The following is a 21,540-nucleotide window of genomic DNA, read 5'->3' as shown; positions in this document are numbered from 1 at the left end:
CATGTCCAACTGGGAGGAGGCCTCAGGGAAGACCCAGGACATGCTAGAAGGACTATGTCTCTCAACTGGCATGTAAACACCTCAGGATCCCCTGGAGGAACTGGAGGAAGTGTCTGAGGAGAGGGAAGCCTGGGGCAGATAAATTGAATGAATGCTCACCCAAACATGAAATACATGGAGGGTGAATCAGTGATGACCGAATGTAAATTCTTTGGGTAAACTCAAAATCCCTTTAATACATTGCTACACAATTAACAATGTCAACATTTTGATAAAATGACTGATATAAGTGTCAGTCAAAAACCGAATAATTTAGTGCTTCCATAATTAATTTGTGTTTGATTGAGCTGGATAAACTCAAAATAAAGCAGCCCAAGATCAGATGCAACGTTTTATTGTTAGTTAACGTTTCTTTTTCTTTCATTGCGGGCCATGGAGGATGTTTGTCATTCGTAATCCCATTCATTCATGTTCTGAAATGAACAAAACAACACAAGAAGATATATAAGTAAATGATTTTATGACTTTGACATTAAGAGCTCACAAATGGCACTTACGATGGTAATCCAGTCGACGTAGGCAGACACGCGAGTGAAGACTGTGGGCTTCTTGTAGATATTACAGCCCTCTGATGACATAAAACTGGCGATTCCATAGACAACGTATTTACCATCGACCAGACAGCTGAGAGGACCACCGAAGTCGCCCTAAAATAACCCGACAGGAGCCAAATTGTTACATTTTACCAATGTATAGCTCATGATCTGTCATGATTGGTCTTTCTTACCTTACATACAGCCATGGTGCCATCACCACCACAAACCATGGTGTCTTTCACTGTGCTTCCCCACCAGTCGCTTTGAGAGCAGGTTTCATGGTCGACCACAGGCAGATAGGCTTGTTTCAGCTCAGCAGAAAACGAACCATCAGCTGCATGACAAAAGAGTTTCAAGAACAGGCTTAAAAGTGTTTTATGGCAAAAGCAAGGATGATTTGTCTATAAAAACCCAAACTTACTCTCAGTGTTGCCCCAGCCGGTGGTGAAACAGGGAGTTCCGTGAGGCAGAATCTGTTTATGGCGTGGCAGTGGTGCCAACTGCACATATGCGTTCAGATTGGCATCAGAAGCCAGCTTCAGAAGTGCTACATCATTCCTTAAAAACAATGAACAGATCTCAGTCCACAAGACCATTTCTGATGCTATTTCTTTTTTTCTTTTTTGTATTGTAGATACACTATAAAGGGTATAAAAAAATACAATAAAAAGCAGATGGTTCTTTTTTTTTTTTTTACTTATGGTAAACTACTAGATTTTATTAATTTATACGATGTAATTCACATATGTTTGCAAGAAACAGATCTTTCTGCTCTTGTCTCGTCAACATGCATTCTGAACTGACTCTGAATCGAACAATTTGCTGAATAATGTTTGTAGATGTAAATTGTTAAATCACGGACACTTCTACCTCCACCCAGTAGAGGGTGCTGTTGTCTTAAAACAGGCCATAGTGTACATATTGGAGAAGTTCTTGGTGAAGTGTTTAGTGCTACAAAAGGAGAGGACTTTGGAGTGCTCTCTGTTTAAACGATCTTAAGGCAGTCAAAAAGGTTATTCTCACATTTAGCTCCTGGCTGATGAAGGGCACAAGGTATTGTTCATATGTTAATCAGTGAAGTTTAAAAAGACTGTTTGTCTTCAAAGTTTATAGTTTGCTGACGGTCTTTTGGTTAGCATTTAATTGTTGTTAGCATATTTATAGGGATTTTGAGTATCAGTGTTATCGATATTTGTTAATTTTGTACAAAAGGCATTTATTGTTATGACTATTTCCTTATAATTTGCACTACAAATGGGACATTAACAGCCATTAAGGTCTTTATTTTGGTCATCTTTTGTGTTTTAGATTTATCTTTCTAAAAATAACATCACCAATTGAGTTGAAATTAATTAATTGTTAAAGCTGTTTATATTGCAGTCTAATAGGACAATGTTGACAGTTATTGATGATTTTGATTATTTTAAGGATTAGAGAGCTCTTGAATTTCATCATAAATACTGTAATTAGGATTCTGAAGATCAGGTTTGCAAGAACATAAAGATAAGTAGATGATATTTAATTTTTTCATTTATTTTATTTATTTTTTCAAGTTTTTGTGCTATAGTAGACCTTTCATTGTCTTTGACAAGACATGATCGCCTGTTTTGTCTTTGCGTACCATTCTGCTTTGGATCAGAGTTTGGATTCTTTGCCCAAGCCCAGATCAATTTTTACTAACTGGGTGGAAAACTGTGCCATAGTTAGAAATATAATTCAAATATTTTAGCAAAGTCAACCTAAGCAACACATGTGTATGTAGCTAGTTTAATATCTACAGTAATTCACGCAAAAGACACAATGTACACATGCGTAGCCTAATTCATGAGCAAAAAAATAAAATTCACGTGCGTAAAACATTATACATATTCACAAAAATAATTCACGTGCACAATATAAAAATACATTCACAAAATACATTTCACAAATACAAAACACAATTTGCAAATGTTTAACTAAATTTATTGCTGTTTGAATACAGTATATCATTATAGATGTTTTAAGAGTTCACAATAAGATGATGATTAGTTATAAGCTTGTTTGGCATGCTGTCCCGGGAGAGAGCCGTGAGCTCGTAGGATCCTCGAGCCCGGGGCTCCCTCCCTTTGCAAGGCGAGAGGGGAGTTTGAGCTCAGGTAGATCTCGAGAACTCCCCTGCTGTAGTAACCAATGAACAGATGGTGATTGTTCTTAATATATAACTATTTACTAGGTGCATGTCTATAGTGCCGATTTGGATTAGTCAGTTAACTTATGTTGCATGTTTTTGGACGGTTGGAGGAAACCGGAGAACCTTGGGGAAACCCAGGTGAGCATGGGAGAAAGTGCAAACTCTGCACAGAAACGTCTGCTGGTTTGGTAAAGCCTAGAACTAGTGACGTTCTTGCTGTGAGGCAATAGTGCTAAGCACTGGGCCACTGTGTCACCCATCTAGGAAGGAGTAGGGATGGATGGGGGGGTTCTTCAAAATGAAGATAGCGGTGGTACATAATCCAGGGTATTTGTAGTAGCTTAGGAGTCGTCTGATTGGTGCATTGAGAATTGGGTAATGCGGATCCAGCCGCTAACAATCATAAGCACGTGATCCTCTCGAAATTAGTTTATAAATAAACTTCACGTAGTAAATTTGCAGTATTGTCTCAGATGTAATAAACTCAGACAAGTTCTGAAACTCTCACTTAAATTATCTGTGATTGTGAACAAGAAAAGAATAAACGGTCAAATTAAATTGTTAAAATAAAGGAGAAATAGATCTGTTTGACTATACAAGGGAAATACCTTTACACTGCCGGTGCTAAATCATTTGCCGTAGGTACGCAGAGGGTTGGTCTACTCTCGAGCTGCAGGTGGGAGAGGCTGTTGTACTAGAATTGGGCTGCCTGTCAGTGCTCTGAGCTAAGTGTGGGAGGGCCCGCAGCTCATTGAGAAGAGTAGGAACGGTAGAGTATGGACAAATGACAGTCTATAAAAATCTCCAGTAACACACAAACAAGTTCAGCTGCGGGATCGGAGTGCCACCACTGCAAAGCTTGCTCAGGAATGGCAGCCGGCAGGTGTGAGCGCATCTGCACGCACGGTGAGGTGAAGATTTTTGGATTATGGCCTGGTGTCAAGAAGGGCAGCAAAGAAGCCACTTCTCTCCAAAAAAAAAACAAAAAAACATCAGGGACAGATTAATCTTCTACAAAAAGTATGGCGAATGGACTGCTGAGGACTGGGGCAAAGTCATATTCTCTGATGAAGCCCCTTTCCAATTGTTTGGGGCACCTGGAAAAAGGCTTGTCCATAAAAGAAAATGTGAGCGCTACCATCAGTCCTGTGTCATGCTAACAGTAAAGCATTCTGAGACCATTTATGTGTGGGGTTGCTTCTCATCCAAGGGAATGGGCTCATTCACAGTTTCGCCCAAAACACAGCCATGAATAAAAAATGGTACCAAAACACCCCCCAACAGCAACTTCTACCAAGAATCCAACAACAGTTTGGTAAAGAACAATGCATTTTTCAGCACGACGGAGCACCGTGTCATAAGGCAAAAGTGATATCTAAGAGGCTCGGGGACCAAAACGTTGAAATTTTGGGTCCATGGTCTGGAAACTCTCCAGATCTTAATCCCATTGAGAATTTGTGGTCAATCCTCAAGAGGCGGGTGGACAAACAAAACCCACTAATTCTGACAAACTCCAAGAAGGGATTGTAAAAGAATGGGTTGCTATCAGTCAGGATTTGACCCAGAAGTTGATTGAGAGCATGCCAAGTCGAATTGCAGAGGTCCTGAAAAAGAAGGGCCAACACTGCAAATATCGACTCTTTGCATAAATGTCATGTAATTGTCAATAAAAGCCTTTGAAACATACGAAGTGCTTATAATTATATTTCAGTTCATCACAGAAACAACTGAAACAAAGATCTAAAAGCAGTTTAGCAGCAAACTTTGTGAAAACTAATATTTGTGTCATTCTTAAAACTTTTGGCCACGACTGTATAATCTAGTTGCTAATGAACGATCATCTATGTATAACTGAAAAGTTATATCCTTTGGCTCTTTCTGACTACTGGCTAAGCCAAAGTAATGCAAATGCTACGGGCAGGCTTTGAACGACTTTGCCTTTGTCCTCGGGTGATACTCTCAGGCCAAAGAAACCTCTTTTGTTTCTAACACCTATAAGCCAGTTATCATGCTGACTCCAAAACTTAATCTGCATGCTTTGTTTAGCCATCTCCCCTCCTCCTAAGAACACAATATAGACATGACATCTTTATTTCAAATCAGACTTGTAATAAAACTCGCAGACTACAGACCTTCAGTAAGCTCCTGCAGACACATGGACTTCTTAAAGACGCTGTATGACTTCATATTAACTAACACGTCTCAATAAAGAAATTCCTCTGCTTGTTCAAGTCTCCTGGACTGAGTTCTCTTCTCTTTTTCACTCATTTTTTTTCAACACCACCTTCAGACCACCGTTATGACTACGGCTGACCAGGAGAAAATCTCAAACATTGCTGTTTGCAAAATTTGCTTTGCCATATCCATTTCACATACCGTATGTCAAAGTCTCTTAAATCTTTCTGCCTGTTTTTGAAACATCCAACAGATTTATTAAGAGCTGATTGTTTTTTTCCATCTCACTATCCATTTGTTTTAATAAATTTATACATGTAATTCTATATATATATATATATATATATATATATATATATATATATATATATATATATATATATATATATATATATATATATATCAGGGCTCGAAATTAACCTTTTTGCTTGGTAGCACCGGTGCTCCTAACTTAAAAAATGTAGGCGCATCAGCCAAAATTTAGTCGCACCCACCAATTATGAGCACCGTTACTACAAGTTTTATACAAACAGATTTATTGTATTTGAAATCAACACTAATCAAAATAATAAGAAAAAAATTAATATATATATATATATGCAAGCGTGAGGAAAATATGTCTCAACGAAATCCCGTTATCACAAGAAAATAGATTTTTATAACATAAGTGAGTGACCAAAGCATACACGGAGCGCTCACTGGCCCTGCACGCACTGCTTGACATGAATCTGTTAACGGTATAACTGTGCTGTTCTCACAAGTGCTGTCTGATATTGCACTGATGCTTTTGACATATGCTGTACCTTATTATATGCATACATGTTAATAGCAATACCGGTCTTTTCATGAGTAGCGATAATAGTTTACTCAGTGCAAGCCTGTATGCGATGGTGTACGTGGTGTTCAATTTGACATATGCTGTCCGCCGTGCAAGGGGCAGCTATCTGGCGATTATATGAAGGATTAAACAGAAGCTCTCGTGCTAGATGTGGCAAACAGTTACCTGAAAACTTCATCTCACAGACTTTTCATAGCGGACTTGAAGCCAACGGAAGTCTTCTACTCTTGGAAAAGTGTAGATGGTGGATTAACATTCAGCACATGATCACTAGTCAGATGTGTCATTATTTATAACTTTGGATGCCATGGTTTCTAAAACTAAATCTGTCCGCGTTATCTTCGTTCTCATCTTCATCTTCGCTTTAGTTTTCCGCGCGCGGTAGTTGCTCTCCCTGTCATCCGATGCCAGAAGGCGCTGACTGAGTATTTGACAGCTGATATTAACCAATCATTCGCGTTCAGTGCTAGAGCAGTGGTGGGCCAATAAGAAGAGCGCGAAGGCGGGGCAAGCATTACAGACTTTACATTACGGCAGCAAGATGACATGACAACTGTTTAAAACCATTCCTGAGCGCTGCGTTTCGCGTTCCAAGTGCAGACAAAGAGCTTAGAGATGCATTCTGCGTGAATGTCTCCCTAATCCGCGCATGTGGTGAACATTTTGCAGTAAAAACTGGTCGCACACAACAATTTTAAGCACTCGCAGAAATGCTCCCAAATATATTTTAAGGTCGCATAGATAAAATTTCGGGCGCATATGCGACCAAAATGGTCGCAATTTCGAGCCCTGTATATATATATAGTGTATACAGTCAAGTGTGTCATGTATGTAACGTTTACGCACCCTTTAGACACATCATTCAGGTCAGAATAGGCATGGAAGGTGATCTCCCTGACCTCTATGTACTGCTCGGTTCCCTCATCTGTAGAGATGTCATGGTCACCCAGAACAACACGCCAGCTCCCGTACTTGCTGCACAGAAAGCACATTTGCATTGACACAGGTAGAGTCAGAATTCTGTCTTATGCATGAAACACACTGCACAAAAGTTGCCAGAACACTTTGTGCACTGCATGACTGTCGGTTGCATTCTGGACATTTTTCCATTCCATTCAACTGAGAATGATAGCTAAAATGTGTGTCCTCAGTATTTAAGATGCACTAGGTGATTTTTGCTAAACGATGTTGTTATTTAAAAGCATAAAAAGACCCAATACCCAACAGAACTCTACCCTTTTCATAACATTCTGCTGATTGGCTGATGGTGTGTTGTAGGTATTTACTTGTTAAATCTGATGTCTTGCATCACAGCTTCCATGTCTAAGCCCTCTATCAAAGTGTAGGAGGTAATGGTAAACGTATACATTTACATAACGCTGTAATACTTTCTAAAATCATGATTGCTATTAAGACTAAAACGTGGTCATACATGACCATTTTCTTTATTTCATAAATCATAACTTAACAAGACGATTGGTCCAACAATAAGGTTGTTCAAAAAACACCTTTAAACGCAACCTTTAAAGGCAACACATTTTTGGTGCCAAATAGAAGGGTCAACAATTGAGACGTAAGAGATCATAATGCTTTAAAAACTTATTCTAAGTTTCAGAACTCAACTTTGTACTTCCTTGAAAACAATGGTCTCAAACTCATTTCCTGAATGGCCACAGCTCTGCGCAGTTTAGCTCCAACCACCTCCAACTCACACCTGCTTAAGTGAAGTTTATTTATAAACAAATTCCGAGAGGATCACGTGCTTATGATTGTTCGCAGCTGTTCCAACTTTAGCTAATGACTGATTATCCTATCAGACGATCCTTAACTCACTATAAATAACCAGACTTTTCTCATCTCAATATCTTCGTCTGGAAGAAACCCCTCCACCCAACCCTACTTTCCCTCCTTTCAAAGGGGCGTCACGATTAGCGATTAGCGCTGTTGCCTCACAGCAAGAATGCCCCTGGTTTAATTCCTTTCCAAACAAGACAACATTTCTGTGCGGAGTTTGCTCGTTCTCCCCGAGGTCGCGTGGGTTTTCCCCGGGTCCTCCGGTTTCCTCCCACAGTTCAAAAACAAGTACTCTGAACAATATATCAAAATACATTAGCTAACCTCTGAGTACACCTTTCAGTATACATATCTGACACTTAGCTACAACAAGCAAGAAGGGGAATCATCGAGATCTACCTGAGCTCAAACTCCCCTCTCGCCTTGCAACGGGAGGGAGCCCAGGGCTCGAGGATCTTATAAGCTCAGGGCTCTCTTGAATAGTCTCAAGTAATTGGATCAGCTGTGTTTAATTAGAGTTGGAGAAAAACAGTGCAGAGCGGTGGCCCCCCAGGAATCCAGTTTGAGAGCTATGCTCTAAAACAAGCCTGTATTAAAGACTCTGGAACATTCTACTCTAATGTAAGCATAACCTTCTCCTCCATAGAAGACTGAAGGTTGCAATTTTTTTTAAGGTTGTCAGTCTTATTAGCCCCTTTCACACAGTGATACCGGTAAATATCTAGTTAATTTCCAGAATGACTTTATTGGTAAATTCAAAAAAGTGCTGTTCACACAGGCAAGGGCGTTACGGCATTTTTCCGGAAAAGACCATTCACACATCTATTCCAAAATAGCTGTAAATTCTGATGTCATTAACCAGAAATGAGCTCTAAATGGCTCATTTAACTACATTACAAACTGTGAGGATGGATGAGTATTATGAACAACTTCGATGAAAACATATGGAGGAACACTTTCCTATGTGGAGATGTACAGTACATGATATGTGTGTGCTGTCGCTCACGAGCTGGTTCACGTGCACACGCATCAACAACGGTTTATCATAAGCATTTTATTGATAATTTTTTACACAGTTGGCATTAAGAAGGAACGTAGAAATGTTATCTGATTGACGTTTAGCAGCTAAATGTGTCTGGAAAATATTCAAAGGCTTTTTACATTTAAACAGTGCAGATGTTGATGTGACTGAATGTTCTGATTGGTTGAAGTACATGTCTCATGTCAGCGCATTCTGAGCTTGAACACTCTCTTTTTCAGCCAACTTTCCTTCTGCATTCAGCCGTTCACACACCCACACAGCATTCTGGCAAATTACCGGTAATGTTACAACTTCTTTTTACAGAAAACGGCCAGAACAAATTTACCACTATTTTCCGAAAGGGCCTGTTCACACATACAGACCTTGCCGGTAATTTTCCGGAAATGTCTTTACATGTATGTGTGAAAGGGGCTATAGACACACTACCTCCAAAACGTTTGTCCGTGTGAAAATTTGACAAAAAAAATTTGAATCAGATTTTTTCATCCAAAATTTTTGCATGTAAAAAAAAAACCTTTCAGGTTCAATCATATTTACTTACTGCGTCTGAAACTTTTATCTGTTATAAAAAAGCAGATCGGATTTGAGTTATTTATTTTTTCTTCCGTTTTCAAATCCAAAAGCATTTAGAGATGTTGCTTTGATAATTCAGAGCTTTTATGAAAAGCAGTGTAAAAATAAAGACAGAATGTGCTGAATGGTTGACAATCAATACTATTTTCAGTTCCTGCTGTATATATGTCTCAAGCAGCCATTTTTTGAAGAGTTTGCCTGTGTCCTTTTCTTCCTGATTACTGAAATAAAGCTTGAATTTCGAGATTCTCCTGTGCAACGCTTTGATAAGGAGATTAACTCTGCTTGTTCTCTGTACGATGGATAGAATGAAAGCAATATTTCTAATAGATTAATTATTATGCATCAGACTCGTTGTGCATTTTCAGAATTTTCGCATACAAAGATTTTAGACTTCAGTGTGCAAAGACCTTTATTCTACTACACTGACTACTTTAGCAAACTTCTGAAGCAAACTTCTGAATAGTGAAGCAATTGACTACAAAGATGTTTTGCAAACTCATTGAAAAAAAAACACAGTTGCATGAAAGCGTACAACTGCATATTTTATCTTAAACTCAGTATGTGACGTTTATAAAGTTTATTAGCAGTCTAAATACAGAAACTGTAGATTGGTTACCTGAAAATGGAATGGACTGAAGTCAACACATAGTTTTTTCTAATCAGAGTCCCAGCACAATAATGCGTATATGAGTCCTGACTTAGAGTTTTTATTTGGACAGAGACCTAAGAAAAGAAAAGAAGTTAGTATAACAAGGAAATAAACAATAGTTTCAAATTTCAAACACTTTGTTATCATGCTGGTAAATTAAGCTATTATTATTATTATTATTGGCATGGAGCTGGCTGTTTAAATGTATGTTCGAAGAATAATTTGCTTTTTTGACAGCAAAAATTTAAATTGTCTTCATTTTGTCTCATCGATTCAAAGCCATATGAAATGTGTTGATTTTTGCAACACAAGTCACTGTCATTTATAAATAGCTTTTAAAATATTCATCTATTTCTCATTCTCCAGGTAAAGTGTTTGATGCTAATGAAAATGATCATGTTAAAAAAATGTTCCTTAAAAAAAATCTCAACTTGTGCAGTTTATTTAAACTAATTTCAAGTAGATCACGTACTCATGATTGATCACAGCTGGTCCCGCATCAGCTTTACATATTGCACCAATCAGATGAATACTACTCACTATAAATAACCAGAGTTTTTCACTTCAGTCATCTTCGTCTTGAAGAATCCTCCCCTTTCACCCCTACTCCTACCCCCTTTTCCTGATAGGGTGGCATGGTAACCCAGCGGCTGGCTTTGTTGCCTTACAGCAAGAACGCCACTGGTTCGAGCCCTTACCAGGCCAGTCGGCAGAGTTTGCATGTTCTCACGTGGTTTTTACTCGGGTTTCCTGGGTTTCCTCCCACCGTCCAAAGACATACAATATAAGTAAACTGACCAATCCGAAGTGGCATTATAAGACAAACTCTTAGCCACTATATATCTTAGCTATTCCTAACACATTTAAAAGCAGGGGAGTTTGAGACCTACCTGAGCTCAAACTCCTCTCTCACCCTTCAAACGGGAGGGAGTCCCAGGCTCAAGGACATTCTGAGCTCAGGGCTCTCTCCCAGGACAGCATGTCAAACACACTTTATAATCAATCATCTGCAAGTGTGAACTCTTGAAAATTAAATGTTTTGCATTTGTATTGCTCCACTTAAAAGCACAATATTTAAGATTTCTGTGAGAAAATATAAAAAAAACAACAACAGATATTTATGCAGCTGTGCACTTTCAAGTTTTCAATGATTTATATAAAAATATATTTTTGTCCCATTATTTTATTCTCAATCATAATGCCATCAAGTTATGCCTTTGTTATTGTTTGAGCATGCTAACTTCTAGCAGCGAATGCTTCTTTTAAATTAAGTATCATGGCAGATAAGCAGTTGGTTAAGTTAACAAATACTTTGTCTTGAATTGTGATAATGTAGTTGTTTAGACAAACCGAATATTTTAATATTATGTATGTTGTAGACTTTAACATAGTATACGGTTTATTTATAAAGATAACCTTTCTCGTATGTGTGTATTGTGCTGCTAAATATGCATTACTGACTTTTGAAGTGTATTTGTTTTTTATTTTAAGAACTTTACCAGAATGCTAGCCCAAACCATGAAAAACCTTTTACTATTTGCTGGTTTGTCTGTTTGTGACAACCAGTCTTTCATGATATTAAGAAAAATAGACAGAGCACCTTAACCTGGTACAACAACGAGCCTTAAAATTGTGAAAAAAAGATTCAAAAAAGGAACGTTTGTTTTTTTTAATATAATTTTTTTTAAATCGTACCTGCCAGGGCCAGGAGTGGGGTTTTGCGATCTCTCCACCGACAACCCTTTCCTCAGCAGCCAGATCCTTCACATATCTGGCCTCAGCCAGAGCTGGACACACATTTAAACATACTTAGGTTGTAGCCTCAGTCCATATTTATAGGCATATGTGCTAATATCAGATGGTACAAACAGCTAAATGCTATTAATTCTATGTTTTTTCTCTACAGAAAGAGACAAACATCTCACCAAAAGCAGCCAGCACACTCAACAGCAGGATTCTCTGCATGTTTGCTGAAGTTTCTGAGTTATGACCTTTAATATCCTCCAGATATATATGCCCACCGGCTTTCCCATCGCTAAACAGAACAGGTTTTCTGATGCCCACAGGTGTGTGAATCCCACAGGCTTCACCACTGCCAAGGCCAGTGTACCAGAAGTGGAAATAACCTGTTTGTCCAGCTCTGGGGTCAGCAAACTTTGGCCACAAGTGCTTTACTATGTGCACGTACACACCACTAGTATTTTATTATGTTTGACTGGTTATTAACACAAATATGGCAATAGTTGTTTCTTGTCCAGCATTCCTGAGTATTTCCCCTTGTGTTCAACAGAAGAAAGAAACTCAACTTTGGAAGAAGCAGAGGGTGAGTAAATGGTGACAGAACTTTCATTTGTGGTGAACTGTCTTTTTTAAGTGAATGTGACTTCATGAATGAGGTCTGGCTGTTTCAGAATCCATGATCTACTAAATCAAACTGGATCTCTGATTATAACAGACAGCAAAACCTGTAATCTGCTGATTCACAGTCGGCAACCTGCAGTAAATACATCGGTCACACTTTATTTGATGGTCTGTATGTTGAATTAAGTTACATTGCATCTACATGCCAACTAATTCGTATTAGATTATAAGTAGACTGTAGGTTGGGTTAGTGTAAGTAGAGATGTACTTGCAAAGTTTCTCATAGTCAGTTAAATATCTGCTGAAGGAGCAGAATCAGCTGATATTAAGCAGACAGTCTACTAATACTCAAATGGACCATCAAAATAAAGTCTTACCATAGGTATAGAATTTAAAATTTGATCTTCTACTGCACAACATGCTACAAGTACGCAAACCAAATATAAACAAACAAACAAAATATGTGAACTCAGCATTTCTGATGTGACGTGGGAATTCTACTATCAGCAAGTTACCCTTTGAGCAAAGTTTGTTTACACATCAGTCATATTTGAGGCGACTGGATCTGGTATTTAGAAGGTGGAGTTATTCTGTCTGACTACATTTTCTTCAATAGAAGTGAACCTGTTTTTCACTTGGACGTTAAAAACGCTACTCTCAAAAAATGGATTTTGCTGCTTGATCAAACTAATTTAAAATGAGTTGAAACAACACAATTCTTAATTTGTTTTAGGAAAACTTAATCAGAATCAGAAAGAGCTTTATTGCCAGGCCCAGGTATGTCCACACATACAAGGAATTTGTTTTCATGACAGAGCTTCTACAGTGCAACGAAAATACAGAGACAGGACAAAAACAGATAATATATTTTAAAAATAAAAGTAAGTTGTGAATGCAAATATACAAATTGACAAGATTATGTACAGGTATATTACTCTATGCAATGTTATATGTGCAGCTGTTATGTGCAAATTGGCATGTAAAGTGTGTTGTTAAATAAGTGTATATGTGTATAAAAAGTGGATAGGAAGTAGTGATGTTTTCAAGTGTTCATGAGATGGATTGCCTGAGAGAAGAAACTGTTTCTGTGTCTGGTTGTTCTGGTGCACAGGGCTCTGTAGCGTCTAAAGGTAAAAGTTACCAGAAGGTTAAAGTTCAACGAGGCAGTTTGCTGTGAGTGAGGGGTCCAGAGTGATTTTGGCAGCCCTTCTGCTTGCTCTGGATAAGTACAGTTCTTGTAGAGTAGGGAGGGTTGTACCAATTATTCGCTCAGCAGTCCGAACTATTCAACGTAGTCTTCGAAGGTCAGATTTGGTAGCTGAGCTAAACCAGATGTGCAGATGACTGATTCAATGATGGAGGTGTAGAACTGTTTCAGCAGCTCCTTTGGGAGGTTGAACTTCCTCAGCTTACGAAGAAAGTACAGCCTTTGTTGAGCTTTTTTGACATTGTTTTTATTGACAACATATTTCTTTATGTTCAATCCACTGGTAAAAACGATCCACTTGTTTATTCATTCATTTTCTTGTTGGCTTAGTCCCTTTATTAATCCAGGGTCACCACAACAGAATGAACCGCCAACCCATCTAGTACGTTTTTTACGCAGCAGATGCTCTTCCAGCTGCAACCCATCTCTGGGAAACATCCACACACACACTACGGACAATTTAGCCTACTCAATTCACCTGTACTGCATGTCTTTGGACTGTGGGGGAAACCGGAGCACCCGGAGGAAACCCACGCGAACGCAGGGAGAACATGCAAACTCCACACAGAAACACCAACTGAGCTTAGGCTTGAACCAACGACCCAGCGACCTTCTTGCTGTGAAGCGACAGCACTACCTACTGCGAGAAAATGTTGTCTTGTCACTGGTCAATGGAGCAAAATGAGTATAGTCAGATCCCAGTTGCAGCCTGGCTTTAATGGTATTTAAATGAGAGAAAATGTGAGTGTAATACAGTAAAAACTTCTCAAAGAAAAGGAGGGAACAGGGACTGGCAAGCTTTTAACAATCTTTGATTCTTTAATTAAAATAAATACAAAGAAAAAGAAAAGTGGACGCCCCCTTACAACTTTTAAACAAATTTCCCAGGCCTGGTCCACTTTTATTGATCATCTTCAACATCAAACCTTCAAACATTCAATGTTTCTGAAAGAACGGTGTAAATTCACCATAAAGGCTAACATAAAGAAATAAAGAAACACTTTGACTTAATATAAATATACATTTTACTCATACAGATTATGTATCTTTATTTTGTTTGTTTACTTCTGAGCTATTTATTGCTGGTGTGTTTTGCGAGAATAGAAGTCATTTTTAAATACATTACCTCAAAAATCCTAAACTATACCATTACCTTATGTGTGAAATATAATTTTTTTTAAATTAAATTAAATAATTTGGTTCTAGATATAGATCTAGGTGTTACGTGTAAAATTCTGTCATCTGTTGCTTAGTGATGATACTAAAAGCATTACAGTTTGCTGGATAAATAAAATAACTGGATAAGATGAAGTCACAATTAATTAGTCCAATGCTGCATGTGAATTATTTTGTATTTCTAGTCGTTGCAGTTGTTAAAAGGTAATTGGAGTATTTCTTCCTTTAATCTTCTCAGTTCCCAATGATCTGTGACCAAAAAAATAGCACAATCAGTTTAAGTAGACTCACAAAAAGCTTACTATAATGACAATATGGGCTAATTAAATGGACTCACATCATTAATCCAACTGTTGTAGGCTGACACACGAGTGAAGACTGTTGGCTTTTTGTTGGTATTACAACCTGCAGCTGACACAAAGCTGGTCACACCGTGGACAACATACTTACCGTTGACCAGACAGTTCAGAGGGCCACCAGAGTCACCCTAAAAACACAACAGCAGCCAAAATGACACTGACATACAGATTGAGTAATCATGAAACAGTAGAGACTGCTTAAGTTAACAAATTATTAGTTTAAAGCATTAACTAATTAATGCTAGCAAGTTTTTATGAATGGTTTTAATGAATGGTTAAACAGTGGCTTTGGATGGACGTCATCACACATCTCAGTGAGAAGATTTGTAATAGGCATATTGCTGGGTTTACGCCAAACACACATCACCAAGTCACTTGTTCTAGCTTACTTGTGTAACCCTGCCGGTCCTACACCACCCAACCCGCTCCGAGCTGGTATCGAACCGGCAACCTTCCGCATGGGAGTTGGGTGCTCTACCAAGGAGGCTAAAGACCATGGCCTCTAGTGTCTGTCGCTAGAGCACCTTTAGAGGTCAGAGGAGTGAGGTTTACCTGCACAGCACACACTAGCTGGCCTCCGTTACACTCACCCCCCTAAACCTCACTCCCATCCGGGTCACGGCACCAATGTAACCCTGCCGGTCCTACGCCACCCAACCCGCTCCGAGCTGGTATCAAACCGGCAACCTTCCGCATGGGAGTTGGGTGCTCTACCAAGGAGGCTAAAGACCATGGCCTCTAGTGTCTGTCGCTAGAGCACGTTTAGAGGTCAGAGGAGTGAGGTTTACCTGCACAGCACACACTAGCTGGCCTCCGTTACACTTGCAGGGGGTTTTTCACTTCAAGAAAATGTTTTGCTTGAGTTGAATTACTTGTACTTACACAGAAGATGTAACTGAGACAAATTCCCAGAGTTTGCGCTAAGTGCATTGTACATTTTGGATTATTTGTGCCAATAGTCAGCAACCAGCAAATGGAAATGTGTCTATATTTATGTCTTTCCTTTTACTTTTACCTAGAGTTTGTTTGTAATCCACTCCAGCAAATACTTATTTTAACTTTTTGTGTGAACCCACTATATTATAATACTTACACTGCAAGATATGGTATTGCATTGAATTCATTATCTAAAGGGAAGTAAAGCTTTCTCATTCTCAGGTAAATAATGAGTAGTGAACACTTTGTAGGAACCCTATTAGTCTGAACATCGTTTAGAAATAAACCTCCTAATTTAGGGGACCTTTAACTCCATCCTGGAGGGCTGATGTCCTACATATTTTAGTTCCAACACCAATCAAAAAACACCTGAACCATCAAATCAAGCTCTTTCTAGGTATACTAAAAACTTCCTGGCATGTGTACTGAAGTAAGTTGGAGCTAAACCATGCAGGACACCGGCCCCCAGGACAGAGTATGAACACTCTTGCTCTATTGTATTGCACCGGTCATTTGAAAATAATGTAGTGCAAGGACAGGAACTGAGAACCACTGATGTAAGATTGCTTGCTTATCATTAAATGCCCTGGCGGTTGTAAATTGCTTTGGTTTTACATTTAATTGGATTACATTGATCTTCAAGTTAAGATTTACAAGATGTTTATGATTGTTAATAATTGAATGGAATCCTGTTTTAAAAACACCTCAGATGTTTAAAGTGTTATTGCACTTTTGTTTATATATCGTAACTTTTAAAACAAGCGTGCAATACACTGCTTTTGAATTCATTGTTGAATTTTGTGTATACGAATGTGATTCATCATGAATATTGGCAGATAAATATTGTGATTAATCACGATTTTAAAATGTAATCTCATCACTAGAAACAATATTTAAGGGTCACCTGGCATCCAGACACCTCGCTGCCACCAGAGCAAATCATGGTGTCCTTCACGATGCTTCCCCACCAGTCGCTGCGAGAACATGTATTGTGGTCGACCACAGGCAGCAAAGCTTGTTTTAGCTGTGGCGAGGTTGACCCACCAGCTACATGAAGATCATACCCATGAAAGAAGGGAGAAATTATTCAGCAATTGTTAAAGATCAAAGATTTTAGTATGCTAATATACACTGACTCTGTGTGCGACCCCAGCCAGTGATGTAACATTCGTTGTTGTGGGGCAGAACCTGTCCAGCGGGTGGCAGTGTGGCCAACTGCACATATGAGTTCAGCGTGGCATCGGTGGACAGTTGCAGAAGAGCAATATCATATCTGAGAAACACAGAACAGTCTGCATTTTAATATCTGATGCTATAATGGGTGCTAGAACTTGGTAAGTTAAATCTACAATTCTGTACAATTCATTTTGTTGCATTGTGTAAGGTGTAATTGTAAATCTTAGACATGTCAAATGTTATTGTTAATTGCTGAATTGTGCAATTAGTTGATAAGAATAAAACTTTTTAGAGAGCATCAAACATTTTTTGTGTTGAATTGTTTAGACAATCATAATTTTACATGGGTATTTTAGAAAGGTACATTCATGTAAAGTGTAATTAACTATGCTTCCATTCAAAGATGTGGAATAAACCCAGTGGTGGCACCCTTGGCGAATCACCCCTTACAGTATATGCCCCTCAACTCCTGCCCTTACCCTCCTGCTTCAAATCCATCTAGGTAAACAAGTATATTCTTTAAAAAAATATGTTGTTTTGTCCAAATTTTGGGTAAAATATGGACAAAACCTGAATTGGGATTATTAAAATATTTGTATTTATTATAAAAAATAATAATCATTAATGTTATTATTAAACAATTATTATTATTATTAATATTATTATAAATAAATAGCAGAAAACAATCCTAAATGTAACTGGAAAGCATTATAAAGACAATGTAAACTGGAGTGATATGCTAGAATCACTTAAGAAATATATTAAAATAAAATATATTACATTAATTATGACAACAATAGAATACAAAAAAATATATGTTTTAAACAATTATCTGTTCATTTTAGACCCGACTCAAGGCAGAGAATTCATGTTATTAAGTCTTACCTTCCTGACTCTATGCCTGCTTTCTGCTTCATGCTTAGTCAAAATAAGATCATCATCAAATTATAAACTTCAGTTTCGTCAATTGTTGACATCTCGTATCAAAAAAAATTACAGAAAAGGCCTTTACTCTGGTTTCAAAGAGCATGAGCGGTGCATATTTTAGCGGGTACATGTAAACGAGCAGAAGCTTGTGTGAAGTGCGCTGGAATCGTTTTCTGCGCGCATGCATCAGTTTGCTTTTCCTACTGGTTTGGTTGTACATAGAGAATAACAAACTTGTGCGTGCAAAAGATGCCAAATGGCCCCTATTTTTTATTCTGGGATTACCACTCTAAATTGATACATTTGCATAAAGTAAATTGTATCTCTCAAAGCTTACACAGATGATTTTTACTGGGGCATGTTTTTTGTTTTGCATCATCTCCCCGTGCCACCCTCGGTAAGATGCTTCCCTGGGCGATCGCCTAAATTCATAAATCCGTCACTGATTAAACCTGTGCAAAGCTAGAATATAAAATCTTGCAAATATAGCAACAATTCAATCCAATAAGTCGAAGAGAACAAAATCGTCTCTTCCTGATAAACTGGCGAAGAAAAATGGAATTTGCTGCAGTAGGAGAAGCCACTGAGAGTCTTTTTTTCTTGTTTAATATAACACTTCTCCCTCAGAAGACGAAATGCAATGATCACGTGATGGCTTTTGGGTGCATAAGACACTCTTTGGGACCACAGGTGTTCAGGACAGTTCTGGAGGTAATAACATTGACCTACTTTTATGACAAACTTTGGCTGAGGGATTTTAGAATGACCAAACAACATTTCAGATATTTTACATTGTGGCTGATCTGCTGGTTGGTCCATTAATGGCATTCAATTGCCTTCATTTTTGTTATCACTTAATCAGGTAAATCAAAATTACTTGACCATTTTGATGTGCATGCTGGAATTTATCTGGCAAATATGTTTCCTTGATAACTTATGCAAGTTTGTTCACTCACCCAGAAGACACACTGTCGGTGTTCCAGTTGGGGTGGATATAAACACGACTGACAGTCAACGATTGCTCATGACCCTCGTGTTTAGTGATGTCATGGTCTCCCAAGATAACACGCCAATTTCTCGGGCTGCACAAGAAACACATTCAGATAAACACAGGTAGAGTCAGCAAACTAGTGTGCGCATATTGATATATTATTTCCTATTTGTCTTAAAGGTGCTCTCTTCATTTTCTCAGTGTCTCAATTTTAGAAATGATGATTCTTAGCATCTACAAACAGAAAACCCCACAGATCGTTACATGTCAACGCAGTGGGCCGCAGTCAACACCCATCCTGGTCTGATCAGAGTCCCACCACAGGTATGAAAGTAGTCTAAGGCAGACAGAAACTGGAGAGAGATCTGAGAAAATGATGGGGATTTTAGTTAGAAATCTATTGTAATTCATTGGAGCTTCAGATGCTGTCTTGGCATCACGCTATCTGTGTGTGGTTCTTGTGGTTTATTGATAAAAAGTCCCAGTTAGAAATTAATTACTTATATAATGTGCCAAACATTTGCATTACAGAAATTTAAAGAGGTTTTATGTGTAACTTTAAGAGAAACGTACAAGTATGTAATGTTTAAGTAATGCTCATTTAATAACACAGCAACACATTTTCTATTGTATAATGAATTGGACCTTAACCCTGTCTCACTTTGCTGTATAAATAAACCATAAAAACAGGAAAGATAGTGAGTTTTAAAAGTTTAGCTGAGTTAAAATATCGTACCTGCCAGGGCCAGGAGTTGGGTTTTGCGACCTCTCCACCAACAACCCTCTCCTCAATGGCCAGATCCTTCAGATATCTGGGCTCAGCCAGTGCTGACACACAAACATATGTAGACATACTAAGATCCTAGCTTGAGCTCATATAGATACATAGACATCTGATCGTACATAATGTAAAATTTAAGCTAAATGCTATTGATTCTAGGGTATTCTCTATGTATAAAGAGAAACATCTTACCCAAAGCAGCCAACACGCTTAACAACAGGATCCTCAGCATTTCCACAGTCTGTCTGGACTTTCTGAACTTGACCATTGTCCATATACTGTATGTATATATACTCGCAGTCATTCACAAGCTGGACAGAACAGGTTTTTTTTTTTGTTGCCCACAGATGTGCGGTTCACACAGATTTCACCACTGCCAAGGCCATGAATAATCATGTTTATATGACTCAAGGTTCAGCAATCTTTTGGCCATTTATCAAATAACACCAGTCACAAACATGGACCCAAGCTATCCTCAGGACCTCTGAAATTAATCTACTTCCCCAATCATTGTACCAACTGACCACTTGTCTAACAGAGGACGAAAATACTTACTGGGGCAAAGGAATACAGTGGGTTTTTACTTCAGTGCCCAACCCATTTCACAAGGGTCAAACCAAATTGGATAATTTGATTTCTCTGTTATAAGGAAGAGTCTTGCAGAGGGCTAGAGCCATTTGGGACTCAATTGGACCACTCACATCTTTGCTGATTATGTCAAGAAGTAATTTTAAAGAAGTCTTTGAGTAAACAAATTTATAAGTGATTTCACAGGGGCAAGGGCAGAATGAGAGGGCAAAAAGCTGGTAGAGTGGTGTCCTACATGGATATGACAAGTAATGCAATCAGATTGAAGCTAGTGAGCATGTGTCGGCATTGTCTTCTTAGGTGCATTTAATTTATTAAATAAGGAAAAGACTCATGCAGCTTCACCTACAGTTGCAAATTCCTTTTTTCTTTTTGTTATGTGGTGCCAAATTATCAGGAAGTGACGATTTCTTTTTTCTTTGACTCGTTGGATAGGAATGCTGCAGTATTTGCAAATCTTTTATGTGATATTACATGTTTGCACATAGATTTTATTCACATGTTTGGATGGAAACATGGCTTATGACAGAGTAGGCACAGTTGCAGGCCACCACAGAAAGGGGGTGAAGCTGGAAACCACCATGGCAGAGGGGGCCAGAGTTGATTCCACCACAACAGAATAGGTATACTTAAAGACCACCATAACCATGCAAATAGAGCTGGAAAACAACATGGTAGTGCATGTAGACAACAAGGTGCTTTGTATTAAATTGGAATTTTTTTCTTTTTCACAGCGCACAGTCCAAACCTCAAACTGGCGTGTGCCCATGGCAGATTAATGCTCAACATTCCCTAAATCTTAGTCCAGCAGAGCATGAGTTGGATTGGCTGGCCAACAAGTTTCTATATCAGCCACACCTTGCAGCATAAAGGATATCAAGCATCTGTGGTCATCATTTTCAAACCTCACTTTCAAAAACCACAGGTCCTGTGCCTCAGTGGTTCAGAACTGTTTTGACATTGAGGACTGACATATTACCACATCAGGCAGGTGTTTATAATGCATACAGCAATGCTTGTCTGTGTACTGCTGGCATTTATATCCCATGTCTGTCCTCTAGTGGACAGCTTATTTTTGCTTAAAATATGCTCTAATGTAACTGTACAGACTTTCATGCTAATGTACAAAACTTAATTTGACTTCAGACCCCCGATTTAAATGTATGCAGCAGAAATACAAAGCATTGCCTGAAATTTA

General features: G+C 38.4%; 2 protein-coding genes and 1 long non-coding RNA gene across 3 annotated transcripts; 1 reads left to right on the top strand and 2 right to left on the bottom strand.

Annotated features, from left to right (window-relative positions):
- Window positions 1-378: 378 nt before the first annotated feature.
- On the bottom strand, window positions 379-11,812 carry cela1.5 (chymotrypsin like elastase family member 1, tandem duplicate 5). Its single transcript, NM_001003450.2, is given in 8 exon segments — window positions 379-473; window positions 558-707; window positions 788-930; window positions 1,018-1,154; window positions 6,626-6,754; window positions 9,808-9,914; window positions 11,536-11,627; window positions 11,766-11,812. Coding segments are annotated over 8 exon segments (825 nt in total). The 5' UTR covers window positions 11,806-11,812; the 3' UTR covers window positions 379-446.
- On the top strand, window positions 11,541-12,195 carry LOC147838377 (uncharacterized). The gene is made up of 3 exons (XR_015521656.1): window positions 11,541-11,653; window positions 11,747-11,985; window positions 12,131-12,195. It is a non-coding gene; the product is annotated as an uncharacterized LOC147838377 (long non-coding RNA).
- A 2,467-nt stretch (window positions 12,196-14,662) lies between these two features.
- On the bottom strand, window positions 14,663-20,016 carry cela1.4 (chymotrypsin like elastase family member 1, tandem duplicate 4; the record flags this gene model as incomplete). The annotated part of the gene is given in 8 exon segments (NM_001025187.2): window positions 14,663-14,833; window positions 14,922-15,071; window positions 16,784-16,926; window positions 17,016-17,152; window positions 18,939-19,064; window positions 19,238-19,338; window positions 19,710-19,801; window positions 19,947-20,016. Coding segments are annotated over 8 exon segments (804 nt in total). The 5' UTR covers window positions 19,987-20,016.
- Window positions 20,017-21,540: the final 1,524 nt, after the last annotated feature.

The sequence above is a fragment of the Danio rerio genome, chromosome 22 (genome assembly GCF_052040795.2).
Source record: "Danio rerio strain M-AB ecotype USA chromosome 22, GRCz13ab, whole genome shotgun sequence".
Classification (NCBI taxonomy): Eukaryota; Metazoa; Chordata; class Actinopteri; order Cypriniformes; family Danionidae; genus Danio; species Danio rerio.
This window is presented reverse-complemented; position numbering and strand designations above follow the sequence as displayed.